The sequence below is a fragment of the Corvus hawaiiensis genome, chromosome 5, assembly GCF_020740725.1.
Source record: "Corvus hawaiiensis isolate bCorHaw1 chromosome 5, bCorHaw1.pri.cur, whole genome shotgun sequence".
NCBI lineage: Eukaryota > Metazoa > Chordata > Aves > Passeriformes > Corvidae > Corvus > Corvus hawaiiensis.
In genome coordinates, this window is record NC_063217.1 from 67,677,601 (window position 1) to 67,695,506 (window position 17,906).

General features: G+C 48.1%; 2 protein-coding genes across 6 annotated transcripts in view; both read right to left on the minus strand.

Moving 5' to 3' along the window:
- The window catches only part of PCDH10 (protocadherin 10), a 34,348-nt gene extending 19,974 nt beyond the window's left edge, over positions 1–14,374 (minus strand). For 2 of the 5 annotated variants that reach the window (XM_048303092.1, XM_048303094.1), the window contains exons 1-3: positions 10,739–14,370; positions 9,170–9,228; positions 8,515–8,621 (exon numbers count right to left, since the gene is read on the minus strand). In XM_048303092.1, the coding sequence (XP_048159049.1) occupies positions 8,515–8,621; positions 9,170–9,228; positions 10,739–13,336 (2,764 nt within the window). In that variant the 5' untranslated portion in view covers positions 13,337–14,370. Of the gene's footprint in view, positions 1–8,514; positions 8,622–9,169; positions 9,229–10,738 lie in introns of all 5 variants that reach the window. The other 3 variants (XM_048303095.1, XM_048303091.1, XM_048303093.1) reach the window with 3 other exon arrangements.
- Positions 14,375–14,828: 454 nt separating this feature from the next.
- Positions 14,829–16,669, minus strand: LOC125325761 (ankyrin repeat domain-containing protein 63-like). Its single transcript, XM_048303096.1, has 2 exons — positions 16,260–16,669; positions 14,829–15,215 (listed from the first exon to the last, which is right to left on the minus strand). Exons 1-2 carry the CDS (start codon positions 16,587–16,589, stop codon positions 15,087–15,089), a joined length of 459 nt encoding a protein of 152 aa, XP_048159053.1. The 5' UTR covers positions 16,590–16,669; the 3' UTR covers positions 14,829–15,086.
- Positions 16,670–17,906: the final 1,237 nt, after the last annotated feature.

Below are 17,906 nucleotides of genomic sequence, written 5' to 3' on the forward strand. Positions count from 1 at the left end.
GTGATGTGGCTGTGGATGCTATGAAAAAACTGTTAAAGCTTCCCCTATATAAGCAAACAATTGTCTGTGCCAACACGAAACTGTTTGCTTACAAATCCTTTAATGCTATTAAGATCTCGAATGACAAGCTATGCTGCTTTTGACCACTTTCAGATCAGCCTTCCAAAGGAATACTTTCTGGCTATGAGTCACTAAATCATTGGATTATACTTGTTTTGAGAAGAATGATGTATGAAATCACAGGGATAGAGTAAAATAAATACCAGCATCTCCAAATAGGTTTGTCCTGCTTTTGGGTGGGAGAGAGTTCATTTTCTTCCTAGTAGCTGGTACAGTGCTGTGTTTTGGATTTAATATGAGAATAACGTTGGTAACACATTAATGTTTTGGTAGTTGCTCAGTAGTGCTTACGCTAAATGAGGGACATTTCAGTGTCCCATGCTCTGCCACTGAGGAAATGCACAAGAAGCTGCGAGGGAGCACGGCCAGGACAGCTGCTGTGAGCTGGCCAAAGGGCTATTCCATACCACAGAGCATCATACCCACTATATAAACTGAAGAGCTAGCAGCGAGGGAGCAATCACTGCTCAGGGCTGGGCTGAGCATCGATCAGTGGCTGGTGAGCACGTGTAGTGTGCATCACTTCTCTGTCTTCAGTTTCATTCCTCTCTCTCCATTTTATTATTATTTCAATTATTAAACTATTCTTATCTCAGCCCACAAGTTTTACTTTTTTCTGATTCTCTTTCCCATCCCACTGGGCCTAGGGGAGTGAGCAAGCAACTGTGTGGGGGTTAGCTGCTGTTTGAGTTAAACCAATACAGTCTTCAACATCATACAGAAAAGCAGAACATTAAAAAAACCTCCTTTTCTTGTATTTATAAAGAGAACTGAGTGTCTTAGGTGTTATGTCAAAACTGAACTAAACCTGTTATAAACATTGCATTTACAAATATTTCATTAGAATTACAAAAAAAATGACACTACTCAGAAATAGGAAAAAAATTTTAAACAGCTGTAATATAGGACAAGAGGACACAAGCTACGCCAGAGGAGTTATGGGTTGGACATTAGGAGGAATTTCTTCACAGAAAGGGTGATTGGGTATCAGAATGGGCTGCCCAGGGCGATGGCGGAGTCACTGTCCCTGGAGGTGCTTAAGGAAAGACTGCATGTGGCACTCAGTGCCATTGTCTGGTTGACAAGCTGGTGTTAAGGCACAGGTTGGACTCAGTGATTTCAAAGGTCTTTTCCAACCTAGTTAATTCTGTGGTTCTGTAATAAGATTCACGTAATGTAGCTCATTTACCAGCCAACATTGTAAAGAACTGGATTAGCTTGATCTCCAATGTGAGGATTAGTATTAAGAATTCTACCACAGTTTTGAACTATAATTTGAATTATATTAATAATATTTATGTAATATCTCACACTACAAAAAACAATCTCTTCGGAAAGGAACAATGATTATGAGCTATCAACAAGTTCCTGAGTAAGAAAGGCAGTCATTTAGACAAAAAAGAACCCATGAGGAAATGAAAAATAAAAAGCTTTTTATCTCAGATTAATCTCACTTTATAATGACTTTTTAATTTTAAATTAAGCAATATACAATGCCAGGTCCAGTTTCGATTAGAAGCTTGTCTTGGTAATTGGCATGCAGAAATCTGAAAATAAATTTCTGATCAGTGAACTGTTGAAGAATGCAAATGTGAACTGCAGATATGCTTAAGGAATCAGATGAAGATCATCAGGCAAGGAGAAAAGTAGTACAAATATAAATTCTGTAGTGGTAGTAGCTATCAAAGACTGAAAAGAAATATTTAGATGCAGGCTTCCCAAAAAGAAATTAGTATCTAACAATGTCTATAAAACTGTGTGTGTGTATCTTATGTATTGAAATGTCTGAAGAAAAATATCTTTATGCAAGAAAAGACACATTTTATGAATCTAACTTTTGCCTTTCTGAAGATTTAAGGGACAATAAACACGACATGGTTATTTCAATTTGCAGACTTCTTGGCAAAGCTATATGTAAAAAACAAATAGCCCTACATTTAATAGGAAAATTATTACAGTTCCACTTTGCTGATAGTGTATCAGTGACCATATTCATTCAACCTTTCCTGAAAGACAGTAGGAGAGAGAAAAACTTAATGGTAAATATTAAATTATATTCTTTAGTCTCTGGGGAGGGAGAGATTAGAAAAATACTGTTTTAAGTATATGTATTCAAATATATACCCTTTTTTTTCCTTCATGGATCTTTATTTCACTTGGAAAATTACCCTCCATTTTACTATTTTGTTCTCACATCAGCTGCTAAACTGCAAAATGTCTCTATCCAAATATTTTTTTTTGTTCCCTTTTGAATACTGCTTGTCTACTGCAGTGCACTGAATAGCATTATATAACAGCTTATTATAAAAGAGATGTTATAGCCACTATAAATCAGTATTTTGAATAAACAAAGTAATGAATGTAGGGGATAAAAAATGTAAGCTTGTACTGCAAACTTTTTCCCTCTTCGAGATAAGAGCTTGCAAAAAGAAAAAAAATTATATACATCAGAATTTAAATATACACTGCAGGAACGCATAGCTAAATGTAAATGTTTGTTTAGAATGGGAACAAAATGTTCGGAGAGGCAAGGGTTAGGAATTGTTCCAGTTTGAATCAGTCACGACAGTCCCTAAGAGTTTAACAGGTGCAGAACCAAGCCCTTGGGTTTAGTATTTTGACAGAAAAGAAATTCAAATTAGCAGCCTATTTTCAAAATCCCTGGGCAGCCAGGCAATTTACACTGCCTGTAGTATGAATGCTGGCTATTCTTCCCCCACCTCTTTCCTGTGGGTCATAGCATGGAATTTTCTGGTTCCAATTGAAAAACATTTAACACGGGGCTGGGGAGGGGTAAAAGCTATTTGCTGTTTTCCAAGAAGGAAGGACACATCACAGTAAAGAAGTAAGATACTCAGCACAGAACTCCTTCATACCCCAAGATTCATGTTCTTGATTTACAATGAAATGTTCAGCAGTGTAACACTTCCATCTCATCTCCCTCATAAATCTGGTTATATATATGTACAGTCCTTCTGAACTGAACTATCCATCACAATTACAAGTCCACATTAAAGAAAAATGCTTTGTATTTTTCATTTAGTTATGCTGTTAGGCCTTGCATACAGATACACTGAGATTTTAAAGGTGACTCTGAATTATGAATTTCAGATGCCCTTTTTGGATGTAAATAGATAGTAGAGTGCATTGAAACTCTGACAGTGATAAGCATTGCACTATTCCAAATGCAGCATACATGTAACAATTCATGGCAAAGGCCACTAGATCGCTCCTATTTGTTCAAGTCTTATTACCAGGTGGGCCAGTGGGCAATATAAACTCTCCCACAACTCTGACTTTGCAGATTTTGAAGGAAAACAAACCCTTGCCCCTCCCTCAAAAGCTGCCAAAAACTAGAAAAGGTATTAATCAAGTTTGATGTCTGAATTGCCTGAACTCAGGTGCTTTGAATCAGATACTTGGCAGCACTGCATTTTGGAAGCATTTTCCCAATTTGCTTCCTTTCCATATTTCAAAAGGAGAAAAGCAAAATTTCTCTGTGAGTTTTGATTTGTTTGAAAGACTGCTTTGGTCAAAGCAAAAAATTACGCCTAAACCCATCTTTAAATAATGTGTCCTTTCTCAAATTAATTAAGGGAAAAGAACCATACACCAAGCCTTTAGGGCAACAAGTGAACACTTTCATATGTATTACTGAGTAAAAGATGCAATAAAAAATAAAAATACAAATTAAATACTTTGTTAAGTATTTTTTGCACTACCATTATTGGGATAGGTTTTTCCCCCAACATGTGTGATTTTTTCAGAGCCTTGCCTTTTACTTGTAACTAAATGACATTTCTGTTTCTTCTGTGAAGTTAGACATGAGATAGGTGTGATGTAGGGAACCAGGCCCCCTTTTCAAAGCTCCCTTCCCAGAAAATCTATCCATTTCATTAGACTGTCAATGAGCAAGTTACTCATTTCCCTATGATTCATTCATGTTTTGTATTGGTAAATAAGGATAATGACGTTAACCTACTTTGTAGTTATCTACTGAAGAACTGGACTTTATGAAACAGAGTTATTATCACACTTTCTTGCTAAATAATTGGTGTGCTGCCTTGGATAAAACTGACTTTATGTGCATCAGAACATGAATAAAGACTCAAATATCTTCAATACTCAGCTCTTCCAAATCTCAGCTTCAAAGCCCTACCTGGACCACTGAGATGTGAATAGTATTAATCATGCAGGCCAAGGAGGAAGAGGGGAAAAAAAAAAAAAAGAAATAGAAATAGCCCTTAGCATGAGTCAAAGGACTTTTCTAAGCCATTTTTATGTTCACTCTCACTTTATCTGAGACAGACTTCTTGCCCAAGTGATCTTCAAAACAGGATTTAGCTGTCAGTCTGCATAGTCTCAGAAGAAATACTGGTTTTCTCTGTCCCTTTATCACTAAAATTCTTCTTCTGACTTCTCGTATTCCTTTCCTTATGGACACTGAAATATTGCAGCTCTTCTGCAATAATGAACTCTCTTGGCGTTCACCTAATCTGTACTGAAAACGTGTGAGCCAATGTTTCACCCTGTGCCTTTATATTAGACCCTTATCAGTTCCCTTCATAAAGTCCGCTAGCAGAAACCTAATTTCAGGTTTCAGCCAGGCACCAATGTAAACTGTTCAAAAACAGGTCAAAAAAGCTGATACATTTTATAGGATATACATGGCAGTGCATCTACTTGGCTTCACATCTTAGGCGTTCCTTCCTGAAGTGCCTCTGAGACATCGTGCCAATTCCATGAGGAAAGGGTAATACTGTGAAGGACTCTGCTTGGGAAAGCCAAGTAGCTAGTGAGCAAACATATGAAATAAGTTGATGGCACAAGTCCAAATCTTGCAGGACAGGTGTCTAATCATACAATTTAAATGTACACACATGCAGAGTATTAATTGGCACCCAAGCTGGCAGTTTCACAAGGGAGGCCAAGAATTTAATCAACCATGGGAAATAAAGTAACCTCATGCTTGACAATCACTCCAACAGAACATGGCTGAAATACAGTGTGTTAATAAGAGGTAGAAGCGTGGTGTGAGTTGTGTTTGTTCTATAGCAAGTAGCAGCTTTTCTCTCAGCAATTTTCAAAGAGGAGCACAAGTCATTAGAACACAGGGTTTGAGAAACCCTTACTCTGTTTGCCAAAAACCTCCTGCACTTCTCCACCTTTGTAAAGTCATTTTTTCAAAAAGCTCAGATTACTATACCAGTCAATGAAATATCTGTTTGATCCACAAAAATTAGGGTCTTGAGCATCTCACTACCTGCCATTCCCTGCCAAAAGCAGATGACCATACTTTAGTACTTCATCAGTGTTAAGGTAGGTAAGAATGTGGATAATTACATGGCATTCTTGTGGTACTCTCTCAGGAAAAATATGAATCCCTTACACACATTTCAGCACATTTAAAACATGACTAAATCACTTTTAAGAAAACATTTTGTGAAAAGGTGAACTATGATCTAATTTCAAAACCCAGGAAAATATTTCATTATATGTAGAACAGCATAGTTCAGAATTTTCACTAAATAATTGTGCAAAATAAAGCTATGGCAGTGTGATGGATTTTCATCCAACATGTTTTTCTTCCCAGTTAATAACTGACCTCGACACCCAGTTTGGATAGCAATGGACCACTACAGAAGAGCTACTCGTGTGCCACAGGATTGTTCACTAGTGACAGAAGTCATGTGCAGAACAGTAAAAAGATGTTTTGCCAGCAGAACCTGCTGCTGACTAAAACTGGTAGGGAAGGAGTTTTGTCTGTCAATGTGAATTACCTACTAAATATTTTTAGATGCTTTTGAAAACAGATATGATGCTGCATAGTATCAGGTAATATCTTGGAAAAAAAAAACCCAGCCCAAACTGCTGCCATGTTATCAATCAGTGTGTTTTCCTTCAGTAATTTAGAAATAATTGATTATACAGCATCAGAATGACCAAAAAGAACTGAGAAGACATTCCCTCCATATTTCCTCTAGCAATTTGAGATCAAACAAGATTTATGCTCCTTTTTTTCACCATAAAATTCATCACCAAAAGCTAATAGCAAGAATGAAGTTCTTATGTCAAAATATCTTGTCATCACTGAGGTAAAAGGGCACATTCTTTGCATCAAGACTGCATGATTCAGCCCAAAACTTACAGGAAAATTATGTAATATGTATGTAGGATATTAAAGTCGTTTCTACAGAGATTTGTATTGAAGTATTTATTTGGGACTATCATTAAAAGAATAGTGCATGCAAATAAAATCTCATATCTCAGCACCAATCTATGAAATTGGTGTATTCTGAGTTTTTAGTTCAAACTACTAATTGTGAGTAGACCAAGCCTAATTGTCAGCTTTCATTATGTACTATGTGATCACCATTGAAGATACAGTTCACAAATCATATCAGATTCTTATATATTTTCAAATAATTTAAGAATCTGATGAGATGTGTGAAATTCTGAGTATTCTTTCATTTCAAACTATTAATTGTGAGTAGACCAAGCCTAATTGTCTTCATTACTTCCTATGTCATCACCATTGAAGACACAGAAGTTCACAAATCCCATCAGATTCCTAAATGATTTAAAATTATTTAGAAGTACAGAATAGTTTTTTCCCCACTATTTGATAAAATAGAAATGAAGAATTTACCCCACTAAGGATCAATGCCAAGTATGACAAGTATTCATAGTCTACTTTTAAAATGGAGGGAAAGAAAGAACAGAGGCACAACAATAACAGCACAGAATGCATCTAAAAGAAAATAGCTTTCAGTTGATGTGCAGCTATATGATTATATTCCCACCATCAGTCAAATCCAGCCCCTTCTGCAGATGTTTATTCTTTTCTCTCCTGTTTGGATATTATGGTTCATTATGTTGAGGGACTAAGCTGATTGAAATGTTCATGGAGATGACTGCTGCAGTAGAATGCGTAAAAGAGAAAAAAAAAAAACAGGAATGCAGGGAGGGCAGGAGGAGAGGGAGCTTTTTATAACTCAGTAGCCCTGATTGCTGCATCAGAAACAGTGCGAAAGAAAGGCTGAGGGGAGACTAAATACATGGCTTTTTCAAACAATAATAAATCATATGCCATATATAGGCCAAAAATGAAAGAGGCTCTGTGTTCAGATGTAAACTTCTGGCAAGACCTGGTTTGTTGTCAGGTTCCCAGACACAAAATAGACACTCTGTTCACTTAGCATGAAGCCCTGCAAGAAGCAGAGAGCTCCAGAGACTCTTGGCTCTTCTCAAGTCTCATTAGGTCTGCATATTAATGACTTGCAGCAATAGAAAGAGGCCCTGTGGCAGCCTCCTCTTCCCCTGGTGCCTGGGTTTCCCATCATTAAGGGCACAGTGACTACAGCAGCAAGAAAACAGGGGACATTAACAGAGCAGGCGGGTGAGGCAGCACTGCCCTGACAGTACTGGGTACCCTGCCCCGGTATCTTCTAAGGTGGGGGTTGGGGAAAAAAAAGGGACACACTTGTAGCAAATCTTTATACATGACAGAGCACAAAGGAAATGAGGGGAAAGACAACACTGTATTGAACAAAGATGTACCAGACCTGTGGAGGCTGTAGTAGGAAAGAAAGCACAGCATTTGTAGCTAAAATGCAGTGTGAGGGTGAGCGTGAATTCTAATGCACAGGCTCTGAACAAATGTTCCTTTCAGAAGCAAACTGACAGTATGAGAACTAACACAGCAAGCCCTACATATGGGCATAACACTGCAATGTGTGTATCTTCCAAGTGATTCATAGTCTTTTAAAGCCTTTCTTTCCTCTATCAAGAAAATGTATTTAATAATACCTTATTAACATGGAGACCACTTGCACTATATGGTGCCTCAATTTGAATTAACAGACAATCCTCCAAAAATGCTAAGGTATTACACATTCAGAGCACCCAGTGTGTCTCCACTGATCCACGGAAAAAAAACTCTCACAGTCTGGCTGTCATTCAATCATTGGGTCCATTCTTTCCCTTGGGAACTCCCCCTTCACTTCCCATTGCCATGCCAGCTGAAGTGCCTACTAAACAAAATTGCTTAATGCTTTGAAATTCCCTAAATCTGCAGTAGGAAAAAATGTGCTATAAAATGTACCAACAACTCTGTCTTAATGTGCAGGAAGTTTTGCTACTGTGAATGATGCAGTATAACACATCCAATTCCCACCCCCAACCAAATGAATAAAATAAACTCTGCCCCATGACCAAAAGAGGTTCAAAATTGCCTCCTTGTCCAGGCAACTGTAGCAGCAAGCTGACTTAAACCCACACAATAAATATGCTCACCTTATTTACGCCTCTCTTGTATTATATTCCTATAAGTAACTGTTCCTTCTAGTCTCCCTACTTAAAGATCCACTATTTCCATTCTCTTATCAGACTTACCAGAGGATTGACCTCGATTAGTGGCATCATGATCACTGTCTCCTTGCTCACTGTCTCCATGACCACTGTCCTTAGAGCTTACTATGTCTGCTTCCTGGAATGCAGAACTAGACACAGAAACATCTTTACATTAGAATAAACATTAAAGAGGAACTCATAAAACATTCTTCCGCCATCACATGGCCAAACACGGTGCTGCATTCCCCCCACTCCTGCCTGCTGCAGGGCTTCCACAGAGGCGCCCCGCCCACCATAAACATAATGAGGAGTTTTCAGACCTTGGGAGCATGGCTGGAAGGCACAGCAAGGGTTATTAGTCCACCTGGGTTCCATGTACTCGGTAAAAGTAATTTGGTACCATTTACTTAAGCTGAATTTCAACTCAGTGAGACTGTTTTCTGGGACACCCTACAGAAGCATATTCATAAGTATTTGAAGCACGTTTTAGACTAATAGAAGCCGAGATTTTGTTCTCTTTTCAGTCAATTTTGAAACCAGTTTAGAAAAGCCATAATTCAAACTCATTTAGTGCATCTACATACGTTTGACTTTCCACTGCTTTACTACTCTGTTACATTGGCAGTAAACACATTTCTGCACCCCATTCAGACTTGCTAAAGCATGCATGAGGAAACCAAGGCTATGGAGCTCCTACCTGTTTACTCGTCGGGGTCTGTCAACTAGATAACTGAGCTCAGCACGCTGATGTTTTGTCTAGGAAAAAAGAAAATATTGGGAAGTATTTTAACTCTTGATATTTCTGTAACCAGCAGCAGAAAATACACAAGGGAGCAGCTCACCATATTCACTATAAATGGTAATGCTTAGCTGCAAGCAGGCCTACAAAATCTGTTTGTAGAATGTAAGGCGGAAAAAACAGCTCTTAGTCACACAGATGGGGAAGGCACGAGGGATTTTTTTCTGAAGTTTTTTGAGACAAGATTCTGACGTTTTCTCAGAGTGCACACTGTTGAGCATCACAAGAACTCCCACAAAATATTAGCATAACTATTTCTAGAGTTGTGGACTACTTAGATAGTACTGTTATAGTACCATTAGGAAAAAAAAATACATTGAGATACCCTCAAGTCATCAAAAAGGAAGCAGAAGCCAAGAGTTTTATAGACATTTTGAGGCAAAGTCAGTATTAAAAATCAGTATTAGAAATTTCACTACAAAACTTAATGCTTTGAACATACCATTCCCTTTGTCAGACTGGACAGTATTCAGGTTTCAGCATGTTAAGAGAGAATGTGAGGTTTTCACTAATGCACAGGCAGAGAGGTACTGAGAATATGTATGAGCTAACCCAGCACAAAATGATTAATGGGGGAGTAATATGGCATGGTATATGCTTTGATAAAAATTCTCTACACACCAGGTAACACAACATAAGCAACATTGCAGAACACCTTAAGTTTCAGCACATAATTTTACAGAAACTCTTTCTGGCTGCTTTTCTTTGCAAGTTTTGGGGTTATAAAGACCCGTGCAGATAGAGTAAAGTAAAGTATTAAACCCTAATTCACAAATTAATTAAAGCTCCTGCTAACTATAGTGATTGTGACAGTCCCAAATGGGGTTTCCCCTAAAGCCTTCCTTGCACATGCAAAGATTTCAGGAAGGAAAAAGACATCGGTTTTAAGTGTTGTTTCAGAACATCCTGTAATTACACCCCACGTCACTTCAGTCTTGTCAAGCGCAGAGATTCTGCAAAGAGCCGTAACCCCCCCCACCCCCCCCCCCCACCCCGCCCCATCTCTCAACCCACAGGCGATCCACTCACACCTAACGCTGCCCCGGGGGTATCTGCGCCCCGATGCTGCCCAGCCGGGGCCAGATTCCTTCAGAGGCACCGGAGTGGCGGGGGAGGAGGAGGGGGGCTCAGGGGGGACACGCTTGGCTGCAACAGCTGCTAAGCCCGAGCGGGAGGGAGCCAGCGGGGTGTGTGTGTCTGTGCCTACCTCGCAATCCCCTCTGAGACCCCCGCCTGTCGCTAAAGCCTCCCGAAGAGGAGAGGGCAAAAAGGAGAGAGACAGCAGACGGATTAAAGAGGAAAGAAGGAGGACTGGGAATGCAAAACGCCTTTCCCGCCGGGAGAGGAGGAGCGGGAGCTTGGAGAAGGATGTTTGGGGATGACTTGTGGATGAAGTCTCCGACTGCGGGGACTGGGGGGGGGGGGGGGGGGGCGGGGTGTGGGATGCCGGGGGGTGCCGGTCCTTACCTCGCTGGACAAAATGCTGCCGTTGGAGATGATGTCGGGCTGCTGGTCGGCGTAGCCGGTGACGATGGCCCCACAGGGGTTGTGCTCGGCGTCGGTGCTGCGAGAGGGGCTGCAGGGCTTGAGGAACATCAGGTCGGTCTTGGCGGACTCGGGGGTGAGGCAGACTTGGTAGCAGTAGTTCTGGTTGTGGTGGTGGGAGCCGAAGCTTCCCGACTCCTCCACCGGGACCTGCGCCGGGTTGCTCGGCACGTTGGAGCTCTGCACCAGCATGATGTCCGACTTGCTGAGCTTCTTCTTGCGGGCCCGCGCCTGCCGGCTGCAGCAGGGGCAGCAGCAGCAGCAGCCCAGGCAGCAGTCGCTGGCCAGGCAGGTGTAGATATTGAGCTTCTTCTCCTTCTGGCAACGCACGGCCAGGACGATCATGGCCAGCAGAAAGATGAAGGAGACGGAGCCCAGGGCGATGATGAGGATGAGGGTGAGGTCAAGCGAGTTATCCCCCCCGGAGCGGCTGGGGCGATGCTCGCCGGAGCCGCCGCCGCCGCCCCCCGCGCCCGTGCCCGCGGCCGGGCCGCCGCCGCCGCCGGACCGCTCGCCCGCGCCGTCCACCAGCACCACCTGGACGGCGGCGGTGGAGGAGAGCGGCGGCTGCCCGTGGTCGCGCACCTCGATGACCAGCTCGTAGGGGCGCTGCGGGTCGCGCTTGGCCGGCACCCTGCGGGCCGTCCGCAGCTCCCCGGAGCGCCAGTCCATGCGGAACAGCCCGGCCTCGTTGCCCCGCGCGATGCTGTAGGTGAGGCGGGCGTTCTCCCCGTCGTCGGCGTCCACCGCCGCCACCCGGCTCACCAGGTATCCCGGCTCGGCGCCGCGGGGCAGCGCCTCCCGCGCCGGGGTGCCATTGCGGCCGGGCAGGGGGCTGACGATGGCGGGGGCGTTGTCGTTCTGGTCCACCACTATGATGTGGACGGTGGCGTTGCCGGCCAGCGGCTGCGGCTCCTCGCCCGCGTCGCGGGCCTCTACCTGGAAGCTGAACTCCTTGAGCTGCTCGTAGTCGAAGGAGCGGAGAGCGTAGAGAAACCCGTTCTCGGAGTTGATGGAGACGTAGGTGAAGACGGACATGCCCTGGATCTGGGTCTCCAGGATGGAGTAGGCGAGGCGGGCGTTAGCACCCTGGTCGCGGTCGGTGGCGCTGACGGCGTAGATGTAGGCGCCGGGCACATTGTTCTCGCTCACGTACACCTGGTACACGGGCTGGCTGAAGCGCGGCGCGTTGTCGTTGACGTCGCTCACCCGCACCTGGATGGACTTGCTGGTGCTGAGCGGCGGCTCGCCGTGGTCCCGGGCCACCACGGTGAGCGTGTAAGCGTCGCCGCCCGGCTGCTCGCGGTCCAGCGGCCCCTCGGTGACAATAGTGTAGTAGTTCTTGAAAGAACTCTTGAGGCGGAAGGGCGCGTCGCCCTGCAGCAGCTCGCACTGCACCTGCCCGTTCTCCTCCGAGTCGCGGTCCGAGACGCTGAAAAGGGCCACCACGGTGCCCGGCGCCGCCGCCTCGCTCACCGCCTCCTTGACGGTGGAGAAGCTGATCTCGGGCGCGTTGTCGTTGGCGTCCAGCACCCGTACCAGCACCTTGCAGTGGGCCGGCACGGCGTTGGGTCCCAGGTCCTTGGCTTGGACGTACACCTGGTACACGCTGCTCTCCTCGTAGTCCAGCTCGCCGCTCACCTCCAGCCGCCCGGTGCGCGGCGCGATGCCGAAGAGCTCCCGGGCGCGGGCCGAGATGTGGCTGCTGAAGGAGTAGATGATCTCGCCGTTCTGCCCCTCGTCGGGGTCCGTGGCGTTGAGCTGCAGCACCAGGGTGCCCGGCGGCGAGTTCTCCGGCAGCGACACGGTGTAGACGGGCTGCTCGAAGGCGGGGACGTTGTCGTTGGAGTCCAGCACCCTGACGGTGAGCAGGGCGGTGCCGGTGCGCTGCTGGGGCTGCCCGCCGTCCACCGCCGTCAGCACGTAGCGGTGCACCGCCTGCTGCTCCCGGTCCAGCGGCTGGTCCAGCACCAGCTCGGCGAAGCGGTTCCCGTCCCCCTGCGTCTGCACGTCGAGCGAGAAGTAGCTATTGGGGGTGATCTCGTAGGTGCGCAGGGAGTTGGTGCCCACGTCGGGGTCGAAGGCGCTCTCCAGCGGGAAGCGGGTGCCCGGCGTGGCGCTCTCCGAGATCTCCACGGTGAGGTCGGGCTCCGGAAAGGAGGGCGGGTTGTCGTTGATGTCCAGCACCTCGATCTCCACCCGGAACAGCTCGAGGGGGTTCTCCAGGAAGACCTCCAGGTGCAGAAGGCAGGAGGGGCTCTGCTTGCAGATCTGCTCCCGGTCGATCTTCTCGTTCACGTAGAGTACCCCGGTTTCTAGGTTAAGCTCCAGGTAAGGGCTGCGGGAGTTGGGCGCCGTCTGGAAGCGCCGAGCGGAAAGTTTTGTAATGTCCAAGCCCAGGTCCTCGGCGATATTCCCCACGAACGTGCCATGCTCCTGCTCTTCCTGCACCGTGTAATGGAGCTGGCAAAAGGCCCCCTCCACCATCCAGAGCAAGGCAAAGAGGAATAGCACAATCATCTCCAAACGGGGAAAGAGATTCCCCCCTCCCCGACACCACCTCTGCCTCCTTTTCCAAAAAGCCACCACCACCTCCTCCTCCGAAAATACACACTACAGTGTGTGTGTATGCGTCTGTGTGTGTCTGTGTGCGCGCGCGCGCGTGTCCGCGCCTGCAAGCGTGTGGAGAGAGAGAGGGATCGGGGGAGGGGGGGGAGAGGTTGGTTTGAGGGGGTAGGGGGAGTGCTGAATACTATTTCTTCTGATTCATGTTAAGATTTTTTTTCTCCCCCATCTCCCTTCCTTTTTGTTACGGGTATTATTGTTTCACACGCTGACCAAATGAAGAAGACAGGCGTCCCCACTTCATCTGTGATCTTCGAAATATATGGCCAACTAAAATAGCTATTAGCCAGCTGTAGCTAGAGACACACAGTAGCCCTCTTTTATTTATTCCAAGAGTCTTGGCACTGCACCGCGGCAGCAGCAGCGGCGGCGGAGACAGCAGCAGCAGCAAATCCCAAGGAGGAAATTTTTGTATTTCAAGATTGTCCTCGGTTTTTCTTGCTGGTGGGAGTTGGAGGGTAGATGCTGCTGGAACAGCCGGTGGACATGCCCTCTTTGGATGCAAGAAAAAGGCAGAAAACCGCGAAATTAAAAAAAAAAAAAAATTACCCGCAAAAAGATTTCATATCATAAAAAAAAAAAAAAAAAAGGCAGAGAGCAGTTTTACTACCCAAAACTTTCATTCCCTGATGTCCCTGGGATTTCCTCTTTTTTTTTTTTATTTAAGGATTTTAGATTTTTCTCTCTTCTATTAAAGGTTTTTCATTTTCTTCTTTTATTGCTATTAGTATGTTCATCATCATCATCATTCTGCTTTTACGGCGGTGCCGATCGAGGTGGGGCTTTTTCTCCTCTCTTGCTGCTTTCGCGTTTAGCCCCTGTGTCTGTCTGTGCCGCTGCCGCTGCCGCCGCCACCGCTGCTGCTGCTGCTGCTGCTGGGCTCCCGTCCCGGCTCCGGTCCCGCCTCGGCTCCTCTGATCTCTGCCGGCAGTTTCTGAGCGGGCAGCGCTCGGCTGCGCTGTTTTTGCGCAGCGCCCGGCTCCTGCCAACCAATCGGCGGCCAGCACCGCCCCCGGGGGCGGCGTCCCATTGGCCGCGTCGCGCGTCAAGTGCGCTGCGTCACAGCCGAGCCGCGCGCGAGCGGGCTAGGCGGGCGGGCAGGGGGAGCGCGCGCCGGGCGCCTGAGCGCGCGGTTCCCGCGGAGCGTCGGGGGATCCTTGCCCCGTTCCCCGAGTCCTTGCCCGCTCCCCGAGTCCTTGCCCGCTCCCCGCGCGAGGCGATGGCCCCCCCGCCACGGCCGCTGGATCGGGAGATCGCCGCCCGTCCCTGGCGCGCGCACCCACACGCACCCGGGTAAACGTCAACAGCCCCGCTCCTTGGAGAGGGGAGTTTCCACCCAGCCGCCACCAACTTTCCTTTCCAGTAACGCTTTTAGAAAAAGCATAAACAAAGGGGAAACTTGGGATTATTATTGTTGTTCCTTCCCCCTTTCCCCGCCCCACGGGCTGCCGTAGCTAATTGGTGTGTTCCACAGTGGAGAGAGTACAACTTTCCGTCATTCATCCGTGCAGTGTTTCCAGCTCCGGCCAATTGAAAGTATCACGAGCCTGAGCCAGTATTTTCCTATTTCCATTCTGGAATTTCCACTAGTGTAACAGGAGACCGTCACATACGATGGAAGAGGAAAAACGAGGAATACTGTCTGTCACTGGGTAGTCGGGGGGGTGGGGAGGCATCCCCTGGAGGGGGGTCTATCAGGGAGGAGCAGAGGAATCCAAGGGAAACGCTCTGGTACCGGCTGTCGATGCTGGTTGAGAGATCCACGCCCGTAAGGCTACCAAATGAATAAAATAAGAGTAAAAAGAATGAAATACTTGTAATTCTTGTGGTTATGTCTGTTTTGTTTTGTTTTCCCCCGAAATGTTACTGTTTTTGAAGAAGCAGCACGAAGCAGGGACGTGCAGGTCCTGCTCAAACCCCATCTCTTAATTCATCAGTCAGCAGCGGCTCCGTCCACACATCTCAATGAACTAAAGATGCGTTTTTCCTGCGGAAACGCAGGAATCCACATTAGGATGGCGAGGCCCTGGCACAGGTTGCCCAGAGAAGCGGTGGCTGCCCCATCCCTGGCAGTGTCCAAGGCCAGGCTGGACGGGGCTTGGAGGAACGCGGTCTAGTGGAAGATGTCTCTGCCCATGGCAGAGGGAATTGGAACCAGATACTCTTCAAGGTCCCTTCCAATCCCGACCATTCTGCGATGTCCAAGGCCGGGCTCCCCCCCAGGGCTCCACCGCCCGGAGCCGCGGGCGCGCCCCCGCCCCGCCCCTCCCCCGGCCCGGCCGCTCTCGCGGGCGGCGCGCGCCCCCCAGCGCCCACAGCGCCGCAGTGCGCCCGGCAGCGCCTCCGCCTCCGCCCCGCGGGGGACACAGCGCGGCTCCGCACCGCGCCGGGACCCGCGCCCGCCTGCCTCCCCTGGCCGCCTGCCTCCCCTGGCCGCCCTGCCTCCCCTGGCCGCCCTGCCTCCCCTGGCCGCACGGCCTCGCGCCTCCCGCAGCCCTCCCGTGGCCGGCTGTGTGGCTGCGGCAGGCGGTACTGCCTCGCCGCGGGAGGGGGGCACAGGGAAGCGGCAGCCGGCGCGGCGGGCGGGGAGATGGCCCTTCTCCCCCAAATCGAATCCTGTCCTCCCCTTCAGAGTGGCCCCCTACCCACTACTGGGCTCCGTGACAGCGCGGGGCACAGTCGGCGGGGCGATTCCGGTGGGTGTTTTCCAGAAAAATTGAAAAATTTCTTCAGAATCCCCCGGCTACTCCCGCTGCCCGTTGGATGTGGACGGGGACCTCGCTGCTTTCCCCTTCCATGCAGAAGCGCCGCCGCTCTCCTGCCCGTCCGCTGCCGCCAGCTCCAGGCGCGGACAGCGGAGATCGTGCCTCTCCTGCCTGGGGGACCGGTGGATGCCCACAGGGAAGCGGCCGCTGCCCGGCACTGAACGCGAACCGGGGCAGCCCGGCTCTAGCCCTTCTCTCCCCGCCGCCGGAGCCCCCGGAACGGCCACCTCTCCTGCCTTCGAGGAACGCGGGCGGCCCGGGCGCAGCGGGCGAAACCCGGGAGACCGAGCCCGCCCGTGTCCGTGTCCGTGCCCGTGCCCGTGTCCGTGCTCGCCTCCGCGGGCCGGAGGAAGCCCCGGAGGTACGGGGTGGGGGAGACACATCCCCGCGCTCGGGGCGCTCCCCACGGGCGCTCGAGGCGCGACACCCACGCGAGGCTTCTGCAGAGATGGCGTGATCCGGGGGGCAGCAGCCACGCGGGATCATACACATATTTATATCCATACACGTGTATAGGCGCGGGGGCAGCCGCCTCCCACCCTCCCCGCGGCGCCCGGCGGGGGCGCGCAGCCCGGGGATCCGATCTGCCCCCGCGATTCCAAGCGCAGCCGGGTCTCCATTTTGGGTCTCCGAGCAGTGCCTGGGAAGCGGCAGGGATCCGCGGCCGCCCTCCCGCTAATGCCGAGTGACAAATCGCACTTAGGCGATACATGAACGAGAAAATGATTTATGGATTTTCACGACGGTCTGAGCCGGTGAAGGCGACATGAATTATCCATCCTAATGTGCAATATATCATTTTCTAATAACACTGGGTTGGCCCTAATGCTGTGCGCTGCTCCTTTCGATAGCAGGTATCGATTCGGCACAGTCCGAGCGCTGGCTTTCCACCGGACACGTACCTCCTGCAGCACCAGCTGAGATCTGTGTATTTACCTCTTCCTAAAGCCCAGGGCTATGGACAGACCCCTGACACTGTGGCCTTTAGGTTTTCCATCTGTCATGATTTAATTTGGCAATTCCTTTGCCGAATGAAGACTAATCTTTCATATCACTGCATTTCACTCTGTGCTGTGATTTGGAGATGGAAAGAGAGGATGTCAGGTTTATAAATCCTCCGTGCTGACAGGGATGGCACCTGGGTAAGTACAACCTTTCCCCCCTGCCAAAACCCTCCTTGGCACCCCAAGTACAACGGGGCACTTTCTAACAAGGAGAACAGATGCTAAATGCTCCTGCTCACACAGAACTTCCTTGGCACCTCCATTTACCAAATTTCACAGATTATTTTAAAGATAAAATTTTTGCATTTAACTCATACACAGTAGGAGAGTGAATCATCAACACACAAAACTGAATGCATGTGCAAAAGAGGGGGAAGAGCTGCCAGCTCTGGAGGGTGCTCAGTCCCAGGTCCAGCCTGTGCTAGTGCCCCAAGGCCAGGGCATCCCCTCTCCCCCATACAAGTTCCTTTGCCCTTCATCACAGAGTTGCACTGAAGTCATAGTGACATAAGCTATGAACAATCCCAATTATTTATCTAGATGGCTCCAAGTCTAAAATATGAGTTTCACATAAATAAGATGAACAAATCCTGGCCTTCCATGAAACAGTATAAAACAGAGATGGGGAAGATGGAGGTAAAGGATTAATACATTCACTTGGGCTTTGGGGTTAGATAAGTGATTACTGGGGAAGAG